The sequence below is a fragment of the Notechis scutatus genome, chromosome 1, assembly GCF_049901735.1.
Source record: "Notechis scutatus isolate UNSWTSFEM ecotype Mainland chromosome 1, rNotScu1.2, whole genome shotgun sequence".
In the NCBI taxonomy this organism is placed as follows: Eukaryota; Metazoa; Chordata; class Lepidosauria; order Squamata; family Elapidae; genus Notechis; species Notechis scutatus.
The window spans coordinates 80,674,038-80,698,411 of NC_142009.1; the positions used below are offsets into that span (position 1 = coordinate 80,674,038).

General features: G+C 39.0%; 1 protein-coding gene across 3 annotated transcripts in view; it reads left to right on the top strand.

The window, feature by feature from the left end:
• Positions 1–24,374, top strand: part of PRKN (parkin RBR E3 ubiquitin protein ligase) — a 765,942-nt gene that overhangs the window by 389,791 nt on the left and 351,777 nt on the right. For all 3 annotated transcript variants that reach the window (XM_026675236.2, XM_026675237.2, XM_087969082.1), the window contains one exon: positions 20,060–20,175. In XM_026675236.2, the coding sequence (XP_026531021.2) occupies positions 20,060–20,175 (116 nt within the window). The remainder of the gene's footprint in view (positions 1–20,059; positions 20,176–24,374) is intronic.

Below are 24,374 nucleotides of genomic sequence, written 5' to 3' on the forward strand. Positions count from 1 at the left end.
GATGGTTACTACGTGCTGTAGTAGGAGCATTAACGAACCATTACCTTGTAAAGAGATCCTAAAAGAGGGTCATATTAAGTACAATCCACTGAAGAAGGAAATAGCAACCTATTTCAGTATTATCCTTAAAAAAAACAACTGAACCAAGATGATCTTGACAAATAAGTCTTCCAGGTCAAAAGGAATCCAAATTACTTCAGAATAAAAATAAGTATGAATACCACTGCAGTGGTGGTATTCTACCGGTTCGGCCCGGTTCTCCTGAACCGGTAGCAGCAATGAGCAGCAGAGACCGAACTGGTTCTCTCCACTGCCCTGCTGTTGGGCCCACCCGCCCGCCTGGGCTCCCATACTCACCTTTATCCTCTGAATTTGAAGTGCAGCTGCTTTGCGCGGCACAGAAGAGTGCCGCGCGGCAGCTGCTGAAGCAACTGGGATCGTGCAGGCTTACAGGAGGTGAGTTAGAATGCCTCTGCACCTGCACAAAGTGTGCCTTTGGCACACGCGCACACGCAAAGTGTGTGCACACGTGCAAAGCACACCCACCAAGCCACGCCCACCAAACCAGTGGTAAAAATATTTGAATCCCACCACTGTACCACTAATATTTACAATGAGTCTGAATTTAAGGCACAAAGACATATTTCTACTGATGAATCTGGAGGCTAAAGGAAACTTCACACACATATGTACATACACACACACACACACACCCCTCTCATAGGTGAACAGAATGGCTAAGCAAATTTTCATTTTCCAGGATTTGTATGTAGGCCATTCTTGTTGATTTTCATGGATCTTGAGAGAATCAGCTATACAATTAAGCACATTTTCAAGAGTCATTGTGCAATAAACTGTGTTAGCTCTGATTGTCTTTACTACATATATACCCCTGCTTTTTCCACTGTAGAATTTAAACCCACTCCATATATTTATCAAACTTATACATCCTGATTTTAGCAAACTGATCACCCGACAGGATCCTGGGATTTGAAACCTGTGAAAAACTGAAATAAATATGAAGCGACTGTGAATTCTGAAATTGATTCCCTCTCTGTATATTATCGCTCAGGTTGGGAAAAGTAATAGTTAGGGTAACTTGAAAAGTAGTTGTATTTTAATATTGTTCCAAATTGGTTTGCAAAGTATTACGTCCTCACATCTCACAGTTGAATCAGTCATCTATTTTCCAAAGTACCATTAATAATCTTTGCCCACCATATTAATCCTTATAAGGGTTTCAAAAGCTTTTCCCATATATTTTAGAGGTGCTTGTGTGTTTTATCTTATCTTTAGCTTCATATGTTTGTTTTTTAGAAAAATAAGAAAATTCTTTAAGGCACCGTTCCAAAAAAAAAAAAACAGAGGCTCAACAGACTTCCAGATATTGTAATAAAATACCCCTCCCTAATTATGTGTGCACTTATTGATTATTTTACAGAATATACAGTACCATTCATTATTAAAGTAAACAAAAAAAAAACCACCCAATTTCCAATTGGAAATTTTTGGAAAACCAATTTTAAATCATCATGGTTGATAGGATGTGTAGTACTCTAATAGGATATAAAAACAGCATCCAGTCTGCGATTGAAGGTTAAATACTTTTCTCCTTTACTCTCTTCCAGGACATAGTATGAATCCTAGCTGATATTGTGGATAAGGCTAGTTAATTTGCCAGCATCTTTCCTCATAGCTTTTCAGGTTTTCTTGGAGGAAAACCTGCTCAAGATAATCCTTGATTACGGCATGTAATCCAAATCTAATCTATGATTAAAAGTACAAATTCATCTGGATATTTCTCTGTCCTGGGAATTACCTTACAAAGTTCTGATAACCAGAATCCAAATTGCTATAATCTCCTGAACATGTGATACTTTTATCCCTTAGGATTTTAACTATAAGGGTAGTATACTTTATAAAATCTGCTTGTGCAGTAATGCAAAATGTCAATGAGGATACTAGTAAATATTTAGATTGCAATCTTAAAATAGAAAACATGATTAGAGCTTGACTTAAGGATTTGGCTTTCCCATTAAATTGTATAGATTTAACCATTACAGATGCTATCATGTTTTTTTTCCTGTAGCATTTTTTCCCCCAATTTTCTTTTGAGTGGCAGCACAATTCAACTTGCAATTTGAATTTACTATCAGTGACTCAGAAACACTGTGTATTTCTTGTATATTTCTTGCTGTGTGATGCATATGGAGTCCATTTCATCCATATAATAACTGAGTCCATATCCAACACTTGACAATGGTTTGTTTTACTTTTGCTTTATTGAATAAGCCACAATGGCTGAGTTTCTACATAATGCAAAGCCATACATCACATAATAACGATAGCTTTGTAAGATCACTGTAAATCAGCATCAACAAAACATGTAATAGTGTAATGTTTTAATATAGACATTAATCTAGACATTTTCACTCTATATAAACGGTGTGTGTGTGTAATTAAGTCTAGAAGTTTTGGGAAGTTTCATCATAGCAGTTTAAATCTTCACTCTTGACTCTTGTCCTGGTAAAGATTTTGAAATGCCTTTTAACCAGTGGCATCCAGGCGGGATGGGGGTTGAGGTCAAAATCTGCAAGATGGGCATGGAACATCACAAAGCAAACCCTGCCTTTACATAGTCAATGCATGTACAGAAGGAGTTGGACTTGCATTGCAATGCTCCATCCATCCATCCATCCAATTTGGACCTTTCCCTCCCACAGATTTTTTACTTGCAGACAAAAAGAAGGCAACCTTTTCTCTCTCTTTACAAGGTTCCACAAAAGGCATCTGCTATTCATAAGACTCAAGATACAATGTTCTGACATTGGTTTGCTATAGAATTGTAGGAGCACTCTACAAGGCTACAATTTGTGACAAATTATGATCAATTGATCATTCTTCTTGCTGTACTTAAATTGATTTCTGTATCCTGGGATCACTTGTCTGTCATCTTTTTTTTTTTAAAGACTGAAGTCCTACCAGTAAACTCTGACAGAGAGACAACCAATTAGAAAGGATTCTGCATCCCTTTGACTGCTTGTAATAGCCATCAGTTGATGTCCCTACACTCATCTTTACACCTATAAAGCTTTAAAAGCATGGGCCTCTACCTGTAAATTAGTCTGTGTCATTTATTGCAGAGACTGGTTTCTTTGTTTTAGATTCTCTGAAACCTAGATACAGATACAGATAATCAGAGTTGGAAGGGACCTTGTAGGCCATCTAGTCCAACCCCCCGCCCAAGCGGGAGACCCTACACCATTTCTGACAAATGGCAATCCAATCTCTTCTTGAAAATCTCAAGTGATGGCGCTCCCACAACTTCCAAGGGCAAGCTGAACTGTGTCCTTGCTTTTCTTTATATAGAACCTGTAAAATGATGGGGAAATGATACAGATGCTCAGATCTGAAATTCACAAAACAAGAAAATGCTAGCCTGGAATGAAGGCAGCAAAATGGACAGGCTATTGTTGAAGCAGTGGTATACTACAATAAACTGGGAATTGGATTCCAGTGTTGCAAAAACCTAATGAACTATACTGACATGTCATTAAAATGAATAGATCTTTCATTGGAAACATAAGTTTCCAATTCTTTTGGAATTTTTTTGTCATGTACCTAACTTTCTGTTTACATGGTTCAGTGATTAGAGTGCAGTATTTCAGGCTAATTCTGCTGACTGCCGATTGCCAGCAGTTTGGCAGTTCAAATCTTACCAGGCTAAAAGTTGACTCAGCCTTCCAAGGTCAGTAAAATGAGGAGCCAGATTGTTGGGGGCAATATGCTGACTCTGTAAGCCACTTAGAGAGGGCTGGGAAGTGGTATATAAGTCTAAGTGCTATTGCTATTTTTACCTTTCTTTACGTATAATGTTATGCCTACATATAATGCAGTGTGAGTCAGGACATGCCTGCAGATGTACAAATTATTGATGCATCCATATGGAAGATGGTTCTTCTCATTTTTAATCCAGTGTTGAGCGGACTCAAAGCATATGGCTATGCAGGAAAGTTAATACTTTAAAAATAAAATGGCTTACTGAATATGACTATGAAGTCACAGATACAACATCTAATGTGAAGCAATATGTAATTCTGATTAAGCATGCAACCCTTGCATGTGCGTTCTAAATTAATAGGATATATTTGTGAGTAGGCATGATTTGGGACTGAGACATGATTGGTGCTACAAGACTGTAAAAAGCTTAAGTAGAATCAAACTGCTTTTCTCCCTTTGGCAATTATGGGTACAGTGATGTATCTTATAGCTAAAATACACGTATCTTCCAAAGTAAATTTTCTACAGTCAGCTTTATTTCTACCAGAACTTCATGAATGTATTTTTTTTCTTACTCTTTCATGTTGGCAAGAATATTTCTCACTGGGGAGAAATATACCCACTCTAATTTTAAAAACTCTAAAGCTTGTAATGGAAAATTATTATTAAAGGCATTGTCATGTATAAAGAGCAGTATCTTAAGGTTTGTGAAATGAGTGATTGTGAAGCAAGTGAAGGTTCTCTGTTTCATTTTTAAGCACCAGGCAATTAAGCAGTCTCTTTTCCTTAGCCAAGTTTTGAATGGCATGAAAGGATCATTGAAAGTCTTTGAGAAGGTGGGCAAAAAGACAGAACCACGCCCTTGCTGAGAATCACTCTGAAGTAATTCAACCGCATGGGGGCTCATCAACTCACTGGGATGCGCCAGAGGATAAACCTAGCTAAGAGATTTATCCACTTGCAGTAGTAAAATATTAGATACAGGGTTCAGTGTGGAAATGTTACACTCTGGATATCAAGAAATATGTGAATCACATTATTATCCAAACATGTTCTTGATCTTGTTATTGTTTAACTAGGTACATCGGAAGTACTTAGATTATTACTCCCAGAATTTCCCAGGTGTTTCTGACTGAAGAAGTCCCCATAAAGCTCTTTTTTAAAAAAAGTCCTTTTATAAAATGGAGAAGGTTTTTCTCTAATAGTGGTCTAATAGCATTTAATATCCACCCTTAGTCATTTTTATTCCATCCCAAATGAAGCAGAGCCAGAACCGATGCTGAAGCAAAAATCAAGAGTTGGGATCTGCAGCAGCAATTGCTAGTAAATCAGCCTATAATTTCCTCTGTTCTGTCATATAGACCTTGTAATCATATGATAGTACAAGAACAACCGATATGATCGGTTGGAGCTTTGTCCATGTAATTGTTTACTTTTCACTGTGAAGGAGAATGAAGACATGCATGAGCATTGTTGCAAGGAGGCATTTATGCACATGACTTTGTGCTACCAGCAGAAGGAAATATACTGCTTCTCCTCCATAGCAGGTTCTGAATTAATATTCCACTTAAAGATCCAGGCTGCAACTGAACAACATATCAAATGATATTATACATTAAACACTATAAACTTAATGAATTTGGCTGTTACATTTGATATCAAGGTGGGATGAGGATCAGATAGGCCAGGCTTTTGCCTTACAGTACAAGTAAGAAGTAAGGCCAGCAACATTATTTGCTCCATGTGTTAATTTGAAATCTCTGAGCTCAAAGTGATTGCCTGTTCTGTAATCACAAGACCTTGAAGTGTTAAGGGATATGGTTCATTGGTTAGTGAGGAGTGGAAAATAGCTAGAAAACAGAATCTGTCTTCTTATTTTCTTGGCTGCTGAAATGCATGCATAGAAGAGGTATGGCTAAGAATTGGTTTGATATGTGCAGAATGTCAAGACTGGAACATCTGTTCCAAGACTGGAACATCAACATTTCAAGGAAAATTTGTAGAAAAGCTGGCCAGCAAGAGTTTAAGACTCTGATAAATAAGGAAAAATAACTTGTCCTTACTGTTACAGTGTTATTGAGGCCATTGATATCTCTGGCTGTGGAGCTTGAAAAGATGCATGGAAGTGCATTGGAGTGTTTCCCACTTTATTTTACCGCAAGATTTCTTTAGGGGGTTTGTGGTGGCTTAAAATTTTATACTGGAACAAAAGAAAAATATTAGATACTGCAAGGTTTGTTATTCAGTCTGTTACACCAATGATCTGTAATTTATGATTTTAGAGTTTGGGGAGCATACCCTGTCAATCTTTAATTAATCTTCTAGCATTTAAAATACAGTATGTGAATAAATACTCTGGGAGATTTTGGTGTCAATAATGCATTGGCACAAGAAAAACTATACTCACATTTTTTGCAGAATGTGTTTATCTTCAAATACAAATATCCTTACAAAAACTGAAATAGCATGTGTGGTTCTAACTTGTAATAGACAGTAGTCTTGATCAAAGTTGAATGTAATGCCTAAAGTGTTGCGTGTTATGAAAGGCAAAACATTTCATACCATTTAATCATCCTTGCTCATAGAGGTAGCTAACAACCTGTTTAGTCAAACTGAATATTTAACATACTTCAGATATCAGGAACAAATTGGGTATGCAAAAATATGAAAGTTTTTAGTTTGAAAAATGAATGAATGAAAAAAAATGTGCTTTGCTTATAAATAACACTGATGGAGAAAAGATTGCAAATCTCTCCTCAATTTTCCTTCCCATCCATGTTTGCATAACTCCAGGTACTGAATTTGGAGATTTGATCCTACCCCCACCTCCCCAACAATTAAGCAAGCCTATCAAAGTCTTGTCCTTTGGAGGCTGTATGAGTGAGGGAGAAATCAGCTCTGACTTACTCTAACCAAGTTCGAGTCACTGTGATTATTGAAACTGCCTTTCCATCTTTACTTTTGGATTGGGGTTCCACTTCCCCAGTCAGGAGTATGAGTCATCTTGGATTCACAGCTCCTACACAAAGAGCAAGTGGCAGCTGTGGCCTTGAAGATATTTGCAAAGTTGCATCTGGTGTACCAATTGCACCCTTTACTAGAGTAGGGCCCCCTTCAGTCAGTCACTCATATCCTGGTCACCTCATGACTTGTCTACTACAATGCGTACTTCATGAATCTGCCTCTATTTTCATGATCTTCTTATCTAGAAGCTTATACAAACCCTGGCTGCCCTGTCTATTATTATCCTGGAATTTGATGTCTGTTCACGATTATCAAAGAGTGAGTGCTGTTATGATTATCTTTTAAAAATCATGCTTGGGTGGGTTTTTGTTTGTTTTGTTTTGTTGTGTATTTATTCCATTGCTGCCTTGGCCATTGGTCTTGTATGTCACTGAATGTCTTTGAAATTGAGATGTTTAATAATTAATTAGAAATGTGGCAGGTGGGCTCGTCCATCTATTCCAAAAAGCATGGCCATTTATATACTGGATCTGCAGGAGACTGTTTCCCCCCCCCCTTCATTTCAGCATAGAAACACAGGGCAGCTGCACCTACATATTTTCTATATAGTTTTTGTGGTGTGGGGTTAAGCTTCCTGTTCTGCATCAGACATGAAAATATGTCAAACTGATAAAGGAGGTACCATGTTTCTCCAACAATACGGCCTCCCCCAATAGGAAGTCTGAGCATGTTTTATCGGCATAAAATCAAATTAAGCCCCGCCCCCCAAATTAAGGCCTATATTAAACATGCAAAATGGGGGGGAATGGTGGGGGGGGGGCTTGCCGTTAGGAAGTACTTTTGTTGCATACCCGGATATGGTGCTGCCTGCGTTGACTTTGGCGTTGGTGGGGCACTTCATATCAGGAGACCTTCCACCACCGTTGCTTTCCCTTCTCCCCATACTGCCGCGGCATTTAGAGCAGCCACGTGCAGCCAGCCAGGGCTCCTCCCTGCAACCGGAGCCCTGCGGAGACACTCAGCTTCAGGCACTCCTGTCGCCGCCTTACCTTCGCCTTCGAAGGCAAAGCAAATTCTTTTAAAAATGACGCCCTACTACCAGTACGACAAAGTCTCCCCTGCCCGAGGGGGCAGCCCAACCTCATGTGGGGAGGTGAATCTCCCGGGGCTGCAGCGCAGGATCAGCCCACCCCGGGAGAAGCGCCCAGCCGTCATCCCTGCCTGGCGCCGGGCAGAGCGTGAAGACCTTTGCCTGGGGTGCCCAGTGTTAGGGATAACATTGTTTTACCCTAACTGTTTTGGATAAAGATAATAAAATGATGAATCATGGTTTGTCAGATAAAGTGTATGTGACTTTAAGCTAAAGGAATGTAATTAAGGGTGCAGCTGTAAAGTACTATATAAGCAGCAAGGCACTCTCTGGCTCTTACTGGCTGGCTTATTGAAGACTGCATTCTTGCTGGATCGGGAGGAGAAGAAGTGTTGGATTACTTTGAAGATATTTTCTCAACGAGAGAAGATAAGTTTTGGACAAATTTATTATTGTGTACTGACACTGGCTATTCGACACGGACTTTGCAATTAGAGTATCCTCGACAAGACTTGACTGAATTTGGTATATGACTAATGGACTGTATATAATGACTATGCTATAATTCTTAAATGGAATAAATTATAATTTTGATAGCACAAGCGTTATCTGTATTTTTACGCTCTGTTAACGTTAAGGCTTATCTCACACATTTACCTGTCTTCCTATCTGACTTCTGCTGCACGCTCTGTTTAGTTTGTTTTCCTTAACACCCGTTGGGGAATCCAGGCTTAACACCCAGCGCAGCTGACAGGCGGGCCCTCCTGCCCGGCAGCAGAGCTCTCACCAAGGCAGCGAGCGCCTCCCTGCCAGGCCTTCCGCTCATCCCGCCAGGGCCGCGCCAGAGCTTTGCGGGCTGGGCAGAGCCAGGAAAGCAAGCTGCAGGTGCGCACCCGCCTGTCAAGCGAAAGAGCCAGGCCGAGCCGAGCTTGGCTTCCTTCCCAAGTCCCTCCAGCCCGAACCCGAAGGGGCCACCGGGAGAGGCCGCCCGAGGCAGTGATAGCGCCCACCCATCCGTGGACAGGAAGAAGCACGGCCTGCGCCACATCCTCCTCTGAGCTGAGCCCCTGCCCGATGCCCGTGCCGCTGCCCGATGCCCGTGCTGCTGCAGCATTTGGAGCTGCCGGCACATTTGGAGATGCGTGGGGATGGGGACGGGCTGGGCGAGGGGGGGAAAGGACGGGCAGCTTCAGGCTCTCTCCGCCGGACCCGCCGGCCAGGGAAGCAGTGCTGCCGTCGCCTTGCTTCCCTGTCCACGGATGGGTGGGCGCTATAACTGCCTCGGGCAGCCTCTCCTGGTGGCCCCTTCTGGTTCAGGCTGGAGGGACTTGGGAAGGAAGCCAAGCTCGGGTCGGCCCGGCTCTTTTGCTTGGCAGGCAGGCGCGCACCCGCGGCTCGCTTTCCCAGCTCTGCCCAGCCCTCACGGCTCTGGCGCGGCCCTGGCGGGATGAGCGGAGGGTCCAGCGGGGAGGTGCTTACTGCCTTGGTGAGACCACCGCCGGCGGGCAGGAGGGCCCACCTGTCAGCTGCGCTGGGCACCCCAGGTGAAGCTCTTCACGCTCTGCCCAGTGCCAGGCAGGGATGGCAGCTGGGCACTTCTGGGGTGGGCCGATCCTGCACTGCAGCCCTGGGAGATTCGCCTCCCTACATGGGGTTGGGCTGCCCTCTCAGGCAGGGGAGGCTTTGTCGTACCAGTAGTAGGGCATCGTTTTTAAAAGAATTGGCTTTGTCTTTGAAGGCGAAGGGAAAGCGGCGACAGGAGCGCCTGAAGCCGAGTGTCTCTGCCAGGCTCTGGTTGCAGGGAGGAGCCCTGGCTGGCCGCGCGTGGCTGCGCCAAATGCTGCGGCGTTGCTCTAAATGCCGCGGCAGCATAGGGAGAAGGGAAAGCAATGGTGATGGAAGGTGTCCCGATACGAAGTGCCCCACCAACGCAGAGGTCAACATCCAAGCCGTTACCGCCCGCCCATCCGAGGCTGCAAGGGGGGGAATTAAGTCAAAAAAAAAAAAAGTCCCGGACTTATTTTGTGAGAAACACGGTATTTCTGTGAATTATGACACAATGTGTTCTCTTTTCCTTACCCAGGTGAAAAAAAACTAGCTCATTGCCAAAGAAGGACAAGGATGCTAAATCTCTCTTGTCATCAGGTTACATAGGAAGTTTAAGAGCTTACCTGTTACAGGTGTTCCTGACAGAACAGTTCATAAATGGAACAATTTGTCTCCAGAAGTTGTGGGTGCTGCAACCCTGGAGGTTTTTAAGAAGAGATTGGACAACCATTTGTTGAAATGCTATAGGGCACAGGTATCAAACTCGCCGCGTCATGTTGCCGTCACATGACTTTTTTGCAACATTTTCCCCATCCGTGGAGCTGGGCGTGGCCAGCGCGTGATTTATCCAACCTGCGGGCCGCCAGTTTGATACCCCTGGTATAAGGTCTCCTGCTTGAGAAGGAGGTCAGACTAGAAGGCCTCTAAGGTTCCAACTCTGTTATTATGTTTCTTTTCTTGATGAGTGAGTTAGACATAAAGTATTGGAGTTTTTATTTTTATTCTGTATCTGAATTCTACTGGAAATGTATTCCTGCTGCATACTAGATGAATGCTCAGGAAATGTTTGTTTGCCAATGACCTTTCTCAACTGAATTTTCATATTAGAGAGGACTTTCAAGGAGTGAATTATTCTTACCTTTCAGGTTTCTAAAGGAATGTTTTTTTTTTAAATTAGCTCTGCTATCCAAATATTGTTACCTCCATCAGTAAAGTCAAAAGCTTGAAAACAAGAGATTTTGTTTCTACAAGAGGATTGTAAAAAAAAGTATGATGGAGAAAATTTCCCATGCAATTATAAAATAAGTTGATATCATGAGTCACTATATAACAATGAGCTTATCTGCAGCAAGAAAATCCTCTTGAAAACCTAAGCAGCTGACTATTTCCAAAGTGAGGTTATTTATATGAAATTGAATTATACCAGCAGTACACTCAGAAATATAAATTGTCAGGGCCATTTTTAAACAGAGCAGTATAATGTAATTTAAGAATGGTTTCATAGTACTTTTCTGTAGAGATGTTTTCAACAACATCTAAACCGTTCCCTCTACTTTAGAGTTCTACCTGATTCTATTTCTAAAATAGAATTAGATGCCTCCATTTTGCTAGCAACATGAAGTGGAAGAGAAAAGGCTTTGTGTAAGCTAAAGTCATAACAGGGACAGCAATGAAGAGGGCCATTTGTATGAGCTTTTTAAGGTAAGGCAGGTCACAAAAGATACTGCAAAGACTACTGGAATTTTATTGTAGAATCTTGAAAGATTACCAATGTTTCCTTCTACTTCCTCTTATACCAAAGAGAATCAAGGGAGAGTTATCTTGAATTTCTTTTTCATCCCTTCATCTTTTTCAGGGTTGAGCTGATGTTTATTCAACCGCTCCTGCATTCAAGATTGTCTCTGTACTTTTTAAGGCATGTAAAATTTGTTCAAATAAATTGTCATCCTTCTAATTATAAAGCTGTATTATAAAGCAAAAAATAAGAAATGCCAGGGTGGAATACCCCAAGGCCTGTCTCAACATTCTTCAATTGTCCTTTGACCAGAACATAAATCAACAGCTCTATCCCGATTAACTCATTATCTGTTGATGTTTTGACATTTGACTGTTATCAGCTCCAATCTCTATGATTCATGAGAAGGAATTCAATAAATTATAGTCCAAAATATCTGGTTGCCTCCTACCTTAGCTTTTAGGAATACTGTAGATCAAGTATGCATAACACACAGCCTTCCATTGAATAACTATAATATCCTAAGTTACACGGGATAGGAATGGTTAGCATCGCAGTATAACTTTTGGATTGATGTAAAGGCTTGATATTTTTGTATATGTTTGTGTTTGGGTATGCATGCATTGCCTCTTAATAAATTAATATTATTTCTGACCATATTTGAGAAAATTAGAAAGAAAAATACATTATGGTACTTTCTGATGAAGAAAAACTTTGGCAGGAATAAAATTCACTTCCACATCAGCAAAAAGAAAAGACAGGTTATTGCAATAAATAAATAAATGCACCTTTCATAAAAAATGTATCAAGTTTTGTACAATTCTAATCAAACTTGAAATAGACATTTTGATTTTTTTACTTTTTGTGTTTTGCTGGCATATTAATTTTTCAAGTAACCATCAATACTTTTCAAGTAACTATCAATACTTTATGCAAACATTTCTATTCCCTTCATTTTTCTAATGTCAAAGTACAAAAGGCTTTCTTACAGAGGAGAATAGGAAGGATCCCGTTTGATGCTCCTATATTCTGAATGGTGAGGCTACTCAAATCAGTTACTTCTGTCCAGAGGTGGGATATGACAGGGTTAACTACCAGTTCGGGATTTATGAGCTTCCCTGCACGCTGCGCCTGTAAATCGTCAGCAGCAGCTGCCTGCAGAGATGCAGCCTTTGAAACAGGCCTCTTTTCCTGCTTTTTTAACTGTAGCTGTGCCTCGTTTGGCAGCTGAAGTTGAAAAATCAGGAAATAAAGATCAGGTAAGAGCCCGGGTGGGCAGGTGGGCAAAAACATCAGCAGACATAGAACCGGTTCTATGTCTGCTGCTCTTCAGAGTTACCGGTTCTACAGAGGTGGACAGAACCGGTAGAAACCCACCCTTGCTTCTGTCTTACACTAAGCCTGAACAACTTATCTATTCATGGTAGTTTATTATGCTATTTAGTGAACAGAACTGTGAAAAAATCAAGTAGGGATATAAAACAAATATAACAGACCTGACAGGGTCCTTGGAGGTCTTCTAGTCCAACCACCTGTTCAAGCAGGAGACTCTATATCATTTCAGACAAATTGTTGTCCAGTCTCTTCTTAAAAACCTCCAGTGTTGGAGCACCCATAACTTCTGGATGTAAGTCGTTCCACTGATAATTTCTCCTTAGTTGTAAGTTGATTCTCTCCTTGATTAGTTTCCATCTCTTGCTACACATTCTGCCTTCAGTATTTGGGGAATAGGTTGACTCCCCTCTTTTTTGTGGCAGCCCCTTTGATATTGGAACACTGCTATTGTGTCACCCCTAGACCTTCCTTTCATCAAATGAGACATATTTAATACTGCATGTCTATGGAGATTCTCAGTCATCCAGGTCATGGTTGTCCCAAACGTGCTTTTCAAGAGGCAATTGGACTTTCTGATTTTTCTTTGAAGATGTTTTGCTTCTCATCCAAGAAGCTTCTTCAGACAAGTTGTGACAGAGACAGGCCACAAAGACACAAATTTTAAAGAACTTCTCATAAAGGAAAACAAATGCCATATCTAAGGGAAGGCAAATCACATGAGAGACTAAGAACTAGTATTTTTTTCCAAATACTGTAATGCAGTTCAAAACTCCATAAAAATTGGAATAAATTAGAATGGTTGCATTTTACGCAGCATAGAATGGTTGCATTTTAAGAGAAATATTTCACAAAACATAACCATAGAGTAGTGTTTCTTGAAGTGTGATATGAAGACTCCTAACACCTTCTCTGGGATCGACAAAATCAAAATTATTTGCCAATGTTGGAGACATTTGCAAAAATTTTAAACTTTCTGACCCAAGTACAAACTGAAGCAAATACTCAGGTCTTCAGCAGATCTCTGTCCCAGTATCTGTAAGCATGTTAACTAACTCTTCACCACCACATAAACCAATTCACCAATATGAGCAGCAGGGATATATTCAGAATTCTGACCGGAGAGTCATAGATATTCAATTTATATCTACAACTATCCAACACATTATGAAAACAGCAATTAACCAATAACAGCAGGACAATCCTTTCTCTTCATATATATATATATATATATATATATATATATATATATATATATATATATATATATATATATATATATATATCATCCCCTTTTAAATTCCACATTAAGATGTTATACGACAAATATCAAATATCAAAAGCTAATAATGTAATATTTGCATAAATTACAAACCCCATTAATTTAAGTGCTTGGTTCCCTAGCTCAAACACAGAAGAATCTACCCAGCGATTTATACTGCAGAGGTAGAGAAAAATATTTATTGCAAGTTAGCATGAATCCCCTTTGAAACATTGCTTCTCCTCAGTTAACATGAAATTAAACAAAAAAATTCTGGCTAATTTTCATAATGCATATTTAGTTTTTTCCATGGTTTAATAGATATTTAGTTTTGGACTTGCCCAACCTTGAGCAAGGTAATGGTTGATTGATAATATAACTAATATTTCTTTGCATACACAGATACACAGACACGCACGCATGCACGCACACACACACATGCACACAGAGGCACCTAAGTGTATCCAAAAATCAACTTTCCATGCTTTCATAAGGAACTTTTGTGTTCGTGTAATGTATACATTTTGATTGAAAGTCTTGGCTTGTACAGCTTCCCTCGAATTAAATGTAGTTACTTCATTTGATCAAACATAATTAGTTAAACACTTTCCTGAATTTTGCATTAATCATTCCTTATTTAATTTTTAAAACTCAAGTAACCGTTGCAAAAAAAAAACCAAAAACCTGAAGAGCAGTGTTTGGATGACTATTTGAACCTGGCATTTTTTCTATAACAGAATGAAAATAAAAACTGCCTCGTAGGATAAAATATTACATACTATACCTTAGCTTACTTAAAATCTTAAAATATTATACTGCATCTTATCCTACTCAAAATCTTTTCACAGTGCACCCAGGTTGCTCAGTATAAAAGCTTCTAAAATACAAATAAATATCCATGTGACCACAGGCAAAAAGATATGAAAGCATCAAAGAAAGGCAAGTGCTGTTCTCCAATATGGACTTTTCTGCCTGCCCATGGACTGACTGAACCCACTGCCCTTTTTAGAATGCCTCTGGCAAAGAAGGAGAAAGAGTTGCTATTTATGATCAAAAACATCTTTAGATTCAATGTCCTTTGCTAATTCCCCATCAAGGTTGTCCAACTGTGGTGCGTTTGGTCTCAGTTTCTTTATCAACTCTGACCTTTCTTGGGGAGAGAGGCAGAGAAACCGCATTCATTAAAGCACATATAAAGGTATTTTCTGAAAAAAGATGTTAGAATGCTAGCAGAAAAGTTATGCCTTTCTGCCACCTTCCCATTTCCTTCCTAGGACAACGTATGACAAGTTTGATTGAATGCTAATCAATAGGAGGACATTTTGTTTTTCTTAGTTTTAAAAATGTATGGCTCAGTGGGAGAGCACCAACTTTACACATTTATCTGTGGCATACAACTTAAATAATCTCAGTGGATTGCTCTTCCTGAGAGATTTGTCTGTGATAGGCATTACCCTGACTCAGTATAAGGTACATATATAAAATGCTTTGGTTTCTCTGAAGTTAAAGCATAGCTTGGCTTCTTGGTACCATTTCCTGGTGCAGGTGTCTTTCTCCATCTAAATTTACCAGATTTTATCAATGAAGGGTTAGGGTTAGGAATGACCCCCCCCCCCCATTGGATTCTTTACCAATAATCTTGCTACATAGTCCAGTACATATCCTACTGGGAGCCTTTGCTGTGTGAGTCTACAGTTGTGCCAGAAACTATATGTTAATTTACTCTTTCCTCTAATGGGACACAACTTGGGAGCTGGCTAGGAAATAAAAACAACCAGATTCAATTTAATTTAAAAATGAAAAGTGTTGGCATACCATATTTTGAATCTAGCCTGAATATGGAAGTTTTTCATTCAATTACAAAATGTTTGTTTGTTTAACAAATATATATATGGCGCCCAACTTGCACACGATGACCCTAGGTGGCTTACATCATTGACAATCCACAATATAAAGACAAAGCTCTGTATCAACCTGGGGTCTCCAAATATTATCTAGGGCCATGTGAAAAAAGAGTCTTACTTTACTTAAGCCCATTGAGTCTTTGTCAAAGCCACATCAGCTGAAATGTACTACAGTTAAGTTCTTCAGGTTTGCTGCTGGCATCTAATTCTGCAAGGAAGTCTGTTATGAGATCAATTACTATGGCTAATAATCGGGCATTCAGATTAGTAACATTGCTCATTGAATTGAATCTTCATATTTATATATTTTATTAAAAGCTAAGCACATTTCTGTAATAGTGTTCTTCCATGACAAGTGTGCTTTATTTATTTAAAACAGTATTTCTAACAGATACTTAATTAATTTCAGATTTGGTCCCTCCTTCACTCCCAGTTCCCAAAAGGGAAACAAACATTTGAAATTGTCCAATTTTTAAATAGAAATAGCAGGTTGACAATTTTTCAGAAGCTTAGTCAATGTATGTGTGTGTGTGTGTGTATACACACATACACTGCATGCAAAAGTTCCCAGGTTCAAGTGCTACCATCTCCAAGCAGATGGAGATTGTCTGAATCTTTGAAAAACTGATGATGATCATTGTAAACCACAGTAACTACATAGACCAGAGGTCATGCTGCTATACAGTTGGTGCCTAACAATATGTCACATTTAGAATGAAGACTTTAAGGATTAGGAGAGTGCCTATATCAGAAATGACAAGTAGTCAGAAAGGGGAGGTAAGGTAGAAGCTCCTAAGAAGATCAGGCAGCTGTCAGTGCTCCCATCTTATTTGGAAAGTTGGAGAACATTTTTGCTGCTGGAACTTCAGGTTTTTAGAAGTGATCATAAACTGCACCAACTGAAAGATTCTTAAAAATGAAAAGAGGTGACAAAAAACAGTAGCCAAAGGTGAGAAGTTTTGTTTTGATGTTACTGCCTCCAGGCATTTTTCCACCTGTAGAACTGCATAGCGGGAGCCCAAATTGTCTCAGTTCAGTGTTAAAGCATGTGGTTGCTATTCTTTCCACTTTTTTTAGACAGAAAATTTGTTCTAATTCACTTTGCTTCTTTCCTAGGTCCCAGAAGCATAGTGACTTCCCTTTTTGTCTATTTTCTAGCAAATACAATACCTGGCTCCCATTGCCATTAAAGCATATTTCACTATAATCCAGACTTACCCAGGGGGAATAAAAGTAGTGAAACATCAATACTTCCGTGCTCTTTTGTCTCCCAGCAGCCCCTTTTTATTTGTTTTTATTTATCAAATTTAGATACTGTGAATCTCACTCTCAGAGTGACTGTTTTCAGAATGATCTATTTCCTACTTTAAGCACGAGCAATAAAGGATATCTAAGTAGCAGCCATAAGGCATTTTCTAAGCACCTGAAGGACAAAGTCACTTGGACTTACTTGGAGCTTGATTTCAAATGGGCAGGTCCAAAGGAGATGACTGAGGCCTTATTGGGGATGAGTTGGATCCTGTAAGCCCTTTGGTCTGCATAGGGTCCTTTGTAATATCATCTCAGTTGCTTGTGAGAGTCTGGATTCCTGATTGATGAAAACTTCCAGAAACAAGATGGGGAACTGAGTCAGGATGATGATTAATCCATTGTTGGCAGAGGAAGCATTACCATTTCTTTGAAAGAAATGGGGGTGGTTCTCGGCTCAAGAAGTCATTACTCAACCCAGATATACTAGACCAGGGCTGTCAAACTTGCAGCCCAGAGGTCAGATGCCTCACATACTGGCCACACCCGTGCCCAGTTTAGCGAAGGGAGAAAAGACTTTTCCCCTTCGCTAAATGGGGCATCACATGACGACGACGTGATAATGTGAGTTTCACACCTCTGTACTAGACAGTTATCAACTTTGTCTCCAACCTCCTCCTCTTGGGCAGAATTATGGAGAAAGTGGTTGGGCTACAGCTGAGAGAATTATATTTATATGAACCTGCTTTAGGACAGTTGTAGATTCAGCTTCAGAATGGAGATAGATTGCACTGATTGATTGCACTGATGAATAATCTTTGGCAAGACCAGAATAAGGATATTGCAGTCCTTCCGAGTCCTGCTTGGATTCACACATATAATTTTAATCCCCATTATACATTACGGAATTGTACGTGACACATGGAATGGCCCTCTAAAACTTGTAAATAAATATATAATATTTACTGTTACTTGACAACTGCCCACCATAGGACAATAATGACCAGGAAATAAACTCTGGAGAGAACACCTTATTTTATAGGTCTGTAGCTGTCCTGGATTCTGATGTTTTCTCTAGCTTCTTTCAAAATAAGTTCCGTGTCAATTCAGTAGACCTAAAAAACTCATTTGGTCAAGCTTACACTGATAATCCAATTCAGAACCCAAATGATTGTTCTAAATCAGTGGTTGCCAACCGGTGGTCCTCGGCCCACTGGTGGTCCATGAGAAAATTTTGGTAGTTCACAAAGAAATGTCACCCCCAGAGCACCCCCCCAAAGCAATTAATCCAGACTGTCCGGGAAAGTTACATTAATCAAAGCATTAAATATATTTTAATGCAGCAATTTTATTTGAGAACAGATCTAAATACAGTGATAGTATTTAACATTTTAACAAGATTTGGTTTCTTGAAATTCTGTCCAATCCTTACCAGCAGCGGCTATATGGAGACATCTTTATTTTTTTCTCAGTAATAAATAAATTGATTGTATCTATATGCGGTTAGTTCTGCTCACCTGTGTTGTGTCTGTTATTTATAGGTGCATGCTAGGAATTACAGGGACCTGTTATTCTGGTCCGAAAGGGAGGGTTTTAGGATGGAGTAATTGAATCTAGCTGTCTCTCCCAGGGGAAGGTATTTTACTCCACAGCCTCTAGCTAGATCTGATTCATTTTTGAACTATTTTTTTTTATTTGCCAGCTTCTCTCACCATACCAAATATGGCCCCATTGTGCTTTCTGATAATTATCCTGCTGATGGCTGTGGATGGACATAAGCTGAATGTGTGGGCCCATCCACTGTTTGCAATGGCCATTAATGCACTCAGCAATTTGAGCCCAGCAAGAATAACCAGTCAATGTTGTACTGAAAATTGTCCTTGCTCTTTAAAGGCTTGATATATTTTGAAAATACCTGGCTTAAACTAATAGGATTTAATTTTGCCTTGCAGCTGTGTCTGTACTTCACTAATTATACATTATTTGAATAAGCCAGCAAAACAGGCACTATAAAATGTATACTCAAGAAAGTAAAATTGAATCCTTTCATCAAGAAAATTACATTCCTTATTAAATGCAACACACCGTGCAATGTGTTTTGTACTTATCCACTGTTGCTGGACTATTTATGTCCTCGGTTCACAATTTTTCAGACCCAGTGGTAGTCAAAGCTGTTGGTTTACAAAACTGTACATTATTTTATATTTTGCATTTAGTTCTCTGTAGTGTAGCATCACACTTTTTAACTGTGTTTTCTTCTGTTGCATTGATTCTTTGGGAATTTCAAAACTTTGGGGGAAAATGTTTTTCTCTTTCCACCCACTGGGCAATGGTCACTAAAAAACTGCCATACAAATGTCTTCCTATTTCCTCATGCAGTATTTCAAATTATGTTTGCATATAGGTTTTTGCTGCTAGTGGATTTTGTTAGATTCTTCAATGCACAGTTAACAAGCAGCAATTTAAGGATGTTTATTTTAAGGATTACGCATTATGCTTTATGAGCAATGCATTAAATATATACACACATACACACACAGTGTGTATGTATACATATACACTGTGTATATCTATGTGTGTGTGTGTGTATATACACACACACACATACACAGTGTGTGTGTGTGAGTGTGTGTGTGGTTGCCAGCTTTTTAATGACATCAGAGACCTTGAACTAGAAGATCTAAATCTAGATTCTCCAGCCTGTTTCCTCTGATTATGTTAAGGCTGAAGATTGAGAATTTCCACCTTGGGAATTTGGCAATACCTGGCTTTTGGCAATACCAACATGTTTGGGTAGAACAGACTAAAATTAATGTATAATAGGTTTGTTCTCTCTACCACATTGTTATTTTGAGGAAAGCTTGGATGGTAGCAAATATTCCACTCCAATCAAATATTGCATGCAATATGAAAGTTTGAAGAACTTGTTCCTGTCTCAGTCTGTTCATTTTTCTCCTTTAATAAAGAGAATGAATAGAAGTACAAATGCCCTTTTTCTCTCAGCTGATATCCGAAGAGTACAACATATACATCTTGTACAAAAAATACTGTGTGGCATTCTTTCTTAATGAGTATCCTCCTTTTCTACTGACATTAGTGATTTATCTACTGTCTCAAACTTCACTTAGACTTAGATAAAGAGAGAACATGACGTGCAGATATGTAATCCTCCTTTTATCTCTTCTTCAATATTGTAGGAATTCTACTTTAAATGTGGAGCACACCCAACCTCTGACAGTGAGACATCTGTGCCGCTGAACCTCATTACAACAAATACTCGGTACATCTCATGTATAACCTGTACAGATGTTAGGTAAGTCAGCTTGAAGAATGCTGATGGGTAGTCTTGGCAATATGGGAAGCTGATTTGGCGTCTTGTCTTCTTTTCCTTCTATAGTATCTTTTCCTTTGTCATTCTGCTGAAATGGATATTAGATTCCCCCCAATTAACTCCTTAGCTTTCATAATGGACATTAGAATGTTGATTCTAAATCTGAATGGATGAACAAACTGTTTTATGTTTTGTGTACTTACCAGGTTATGTGCCTATATAGTGCTTACATGGAAATCATTTTCAATGTATGGAACAACTAAAAGGCTTTAAGAATAAAACATCTCTTTTTATATTTTCCACATTTCCTAGCACATTACAGTATTAATGATTTCCTACTATTATTGCCTTGCCACTCTTTATTGCAAATTATGCTGCTATTGAACATGGCTTTTTGCTCTTCTTGCTGATAAGAGTGAATGAGCAAAACAGAAACACATAGAGCTTAAACAATGTTCAACAACGATGTTCAAACATTAGAATTGCACCTCATTTGTTTAAGACATAAAGAAATTTCATAATCTCTTCCTTTCTATACTGCAAAACAATGAAATACACACACACACACACACACACACACACACTTAGATGACTGTATTCTAAAACTGCCTTCTGCAAGTTTTCCTCAAAAAGCAATGACAATGGTGATCCCACAATTGTTCCAGAATCTTGTTTATAGAATTTGCCAGTTCACTGGATCCAACTAGTATTTATAAGTGGTTTGCAGTATTTCGGTACTTTTGCTAGAAAACTATATGGCTGTGTTCCTAGAGTCAATAGGATTCAAATTCAATTCAAAGCCGCTTTAGCTTTGCCATTATCAACATTTCTCTGTTAGTGGAGCAGAAAAAACATTCTCAGTGAAACACATGTAAATAAATGTTCATTTTGAACTATCCTCATCAATATTTAACATTTAATAATTAACAATAATTAATTCAATATTTGAGGAGCTGCCACAAAGAAGAGAGGGTCAACCTGTTTTCCAAAGCACCATAAGGCAAGAGAAAAGCAATGGATGGAAACTAATCAAAGAGAGAAATAACTTAGAAACTTAGGAGAAAGTTCCCAACAGTGAGAACAATTAACCAGTGTAATGATTTGCCTTTAGAAGTTGTGGATACTCCATCACTGGAAGCTTTTAAGAAGAGACTTGACAGCCATTTGTCTTGAATAGTATAGGGTCACCTGCTTGAGCAGAGGGTTGAAGTAGAAGACTTCCAAGGTCCCTTCCAACTCTGTTATTCTGTTAAACCTGAAGAGGTATGATTAACATTAAAGAGAAAGGAGCAAAGTATACGTCGCCATCTTTTAAAACAATAGCTAAAGCATATCATGGAGAAATAAAATCCTAGTAGGAATTATTCCAATAAAATGTGGATGAAGTATTCTAGATTTCTCTCTAATGAAGTTCATAAATTTGTCAGGAATAAAATTACATGGATAATAAAACTCTGTAACATTTTCCCATGTAGATACTTAAGAGACCCACTTAAAAAGTGAGATTATGCTACGTGTTCCTTACTTGTAATATTCATCCAAACTAGCTCCTAAAATGCAGCACAACAAACTGCTAGAGAAGTAGATTCCCCCCCCCCTCTTATTTCTTATTCCTTCTCTGTATGTTTGAATTGGTCATAACATTCAACAATTTTTATTGCCCTCCTGTTCTAAATTGCCCTTACCTACAATTGCCATTTCAGCAAGGAGTGGCATTTGACATGGATGGTTTACGGATACTTGTGATACTGAACTCATAAGAAATAGCACTGTGACAATTTCAGAAAATGGTGAATATGTTGAAACAGGCATTTTCCTCCTGAAAATAAATGAAAATGGAATTCCAATGTAATTCCCATGGACATTTTCAAAATGTATGTGCTTTTGCATTCTTTTCCCCAAATGTGTTATGTTTCCATCAGGAAGCTTTTTAATGTAATGTTTTAGGCATTCTTTTCTCAATATTTTCATTTGCTATTGATAAAAGAAAGGGGTTAGGGTACATAGCTCATATTTTGATAAACTGCTTGAGATACCTGTATAAATATTTATATTAGCAATAGGACTTAGAGTTATGTACCACTTTACAGTGCTTTACAGCCCTCTCTAAGTGGTTTACAGAGTCAGCATATTGCCCCCAACAATCTGGGTCCTCATTTTACCAACCTCGGAAGGATGGAAGGCTGAGTCAACCTTGAGCCAGTGAGAATTGAACTGGCAAACTTCAGGCAGCCGGCAGGCAGCAGAAGTAGCCTGCAGTGCTGCACTCTAACCACTGCACCACTGTGGCTTCACTTCACTTACATTTTGCAAAATTAAAAATATTTCAAATAAGGATATTTTTATTTTTCAAGATAAGAAGGCTATTAACAAACCTAGGAGGAAAGAACTTGTGAATAGAATAGAATAGAATAGAATAGAATAGAATAGAATAGAATAGAATTCTTTATTGGCCAAGTGTGACTGGACACACAAGGAATTTGTCTCGGTGCTCTCAGTGTACATAAAAGAAAAGTTACATTCATCAAGAGTCAAGAATCATAAGGTACAACACCTAATAAAGTCATACGGTACAATAAGCAATCAAATCATACTAAGAAACAGTCAATATAAATCGTAAGGATATAGTCATACAGTCACAAGTGGGGGCATATAGTCATACAGTCACAAGTGGGGGGATGGGTGATAAGGTGTGATGAGAAGATTAATAGTAATAGTAGTGCAGACTTTGTAAATAGTTGGACAGTGTTGAGGGAATTATTTGTTTAGCAGGGTGATGGCGTTTGGGAAAAAACTGTCCTTGTGTCTAGTTGTTCTGGTGCGCAGTGCTCTATAGCTTCATTTTGAGGGTAGGAGTTGAAACAGTTTGTCTGGGATGTGAGGGGTCTGTAAATATTTTCACAGCCCTCTTTTTGACTCATGCAATATACAGGTCCTCGACTGAAGGCAGGTTGGTAGTAATTGTTTTTTCTGCAGTCCTAATTACTCTCTGAAGTCTGTGTCTGTCTTGTTGGGTTGCAGAACCAAACCAGACAGTTATAGAGGTGCAGATGACAGAATCAATAATTCCTCTGTAGAACTGTATCAGCAGCTCCTTGGGCAATTTGAGCTTTCTGAGTTGGCACAGAAAGAACATTCTTGGTTGTGCTTTTTTGATGATGTTTTTGATGTCCATTTTAGGTCTTGTGATATGATAGAACCCAGAAATTGTTTATGAGCAAAAGCCGATTTCTCAAAAAGGTGTTGAAGATAAACAGATGTTAATCCTTTTCCAATTTAACCACAACACAATATAGATCATGGAATTATTGCTGCCTTGACTGTTTGCTGATAGTAGTTAGGTATGAAAATAAGTCTTATTGATCAGTTAAAAGATGAGTCAGTTTTGAAAAGAATAATGATATTTTTATCAGTTCACTGATATCTGAGAATTATAAGACTGTGATTTCTTTTTAATCATTTATCTTTGAGCTATTCTATTCAGAATCTTGATTGATTGCTGTATCCATTAGGTGTGAAATGCTACCCAAACCCCAATGACTCAGAGTAGCACAGGCACTAGTCTGTTCATTGCACAAAGCACAACTGGCAGTGTTTATACAACATGCTAAAGGGTACATTTATCAGTTACAAACTACACTGAATGAGTTCATCCAGTGTACCTAAGCAAACCCAGCTAGAACACTGGTTTAAGGTGTTGCATCAACCTAGCCAATAATACTACGTAGATTGACTAAGTTGAAGCAGTTACTACCACTGAACTGTAGAGTGGTCCATAGAAATCCCATGAAGTAAAATAAACTACAACCATAGTCCTTTTAGCAGTTCCGAGAAAGCTCCACATCCATTTGCACTTCTCAGGTGATCCCGAGGACACAGATAAACCTCCAAGTGGCCTCAATGACTCTCTAAAAGAATGTAAATGACCAGCTGTCTGCAAGGAATATAAATCCTTACATTCCCTACCATCCAGTCAGAGTTGAAGAAGCTTCTGGATGAGAAGTGAAACATCTTCAAATAAAAACAAGAAAGTCCAGTTGCCTTTTGAAAAAGCACCTTTGGGACAACCATGACCTGGATGATTGGGAATCTCCATATACTTGTTTTATCCAAACCTTTATGTGGTGTTCTTCCTTTTATTACCATTATAAATAGGCAGAGCACATGATACACATTCACAG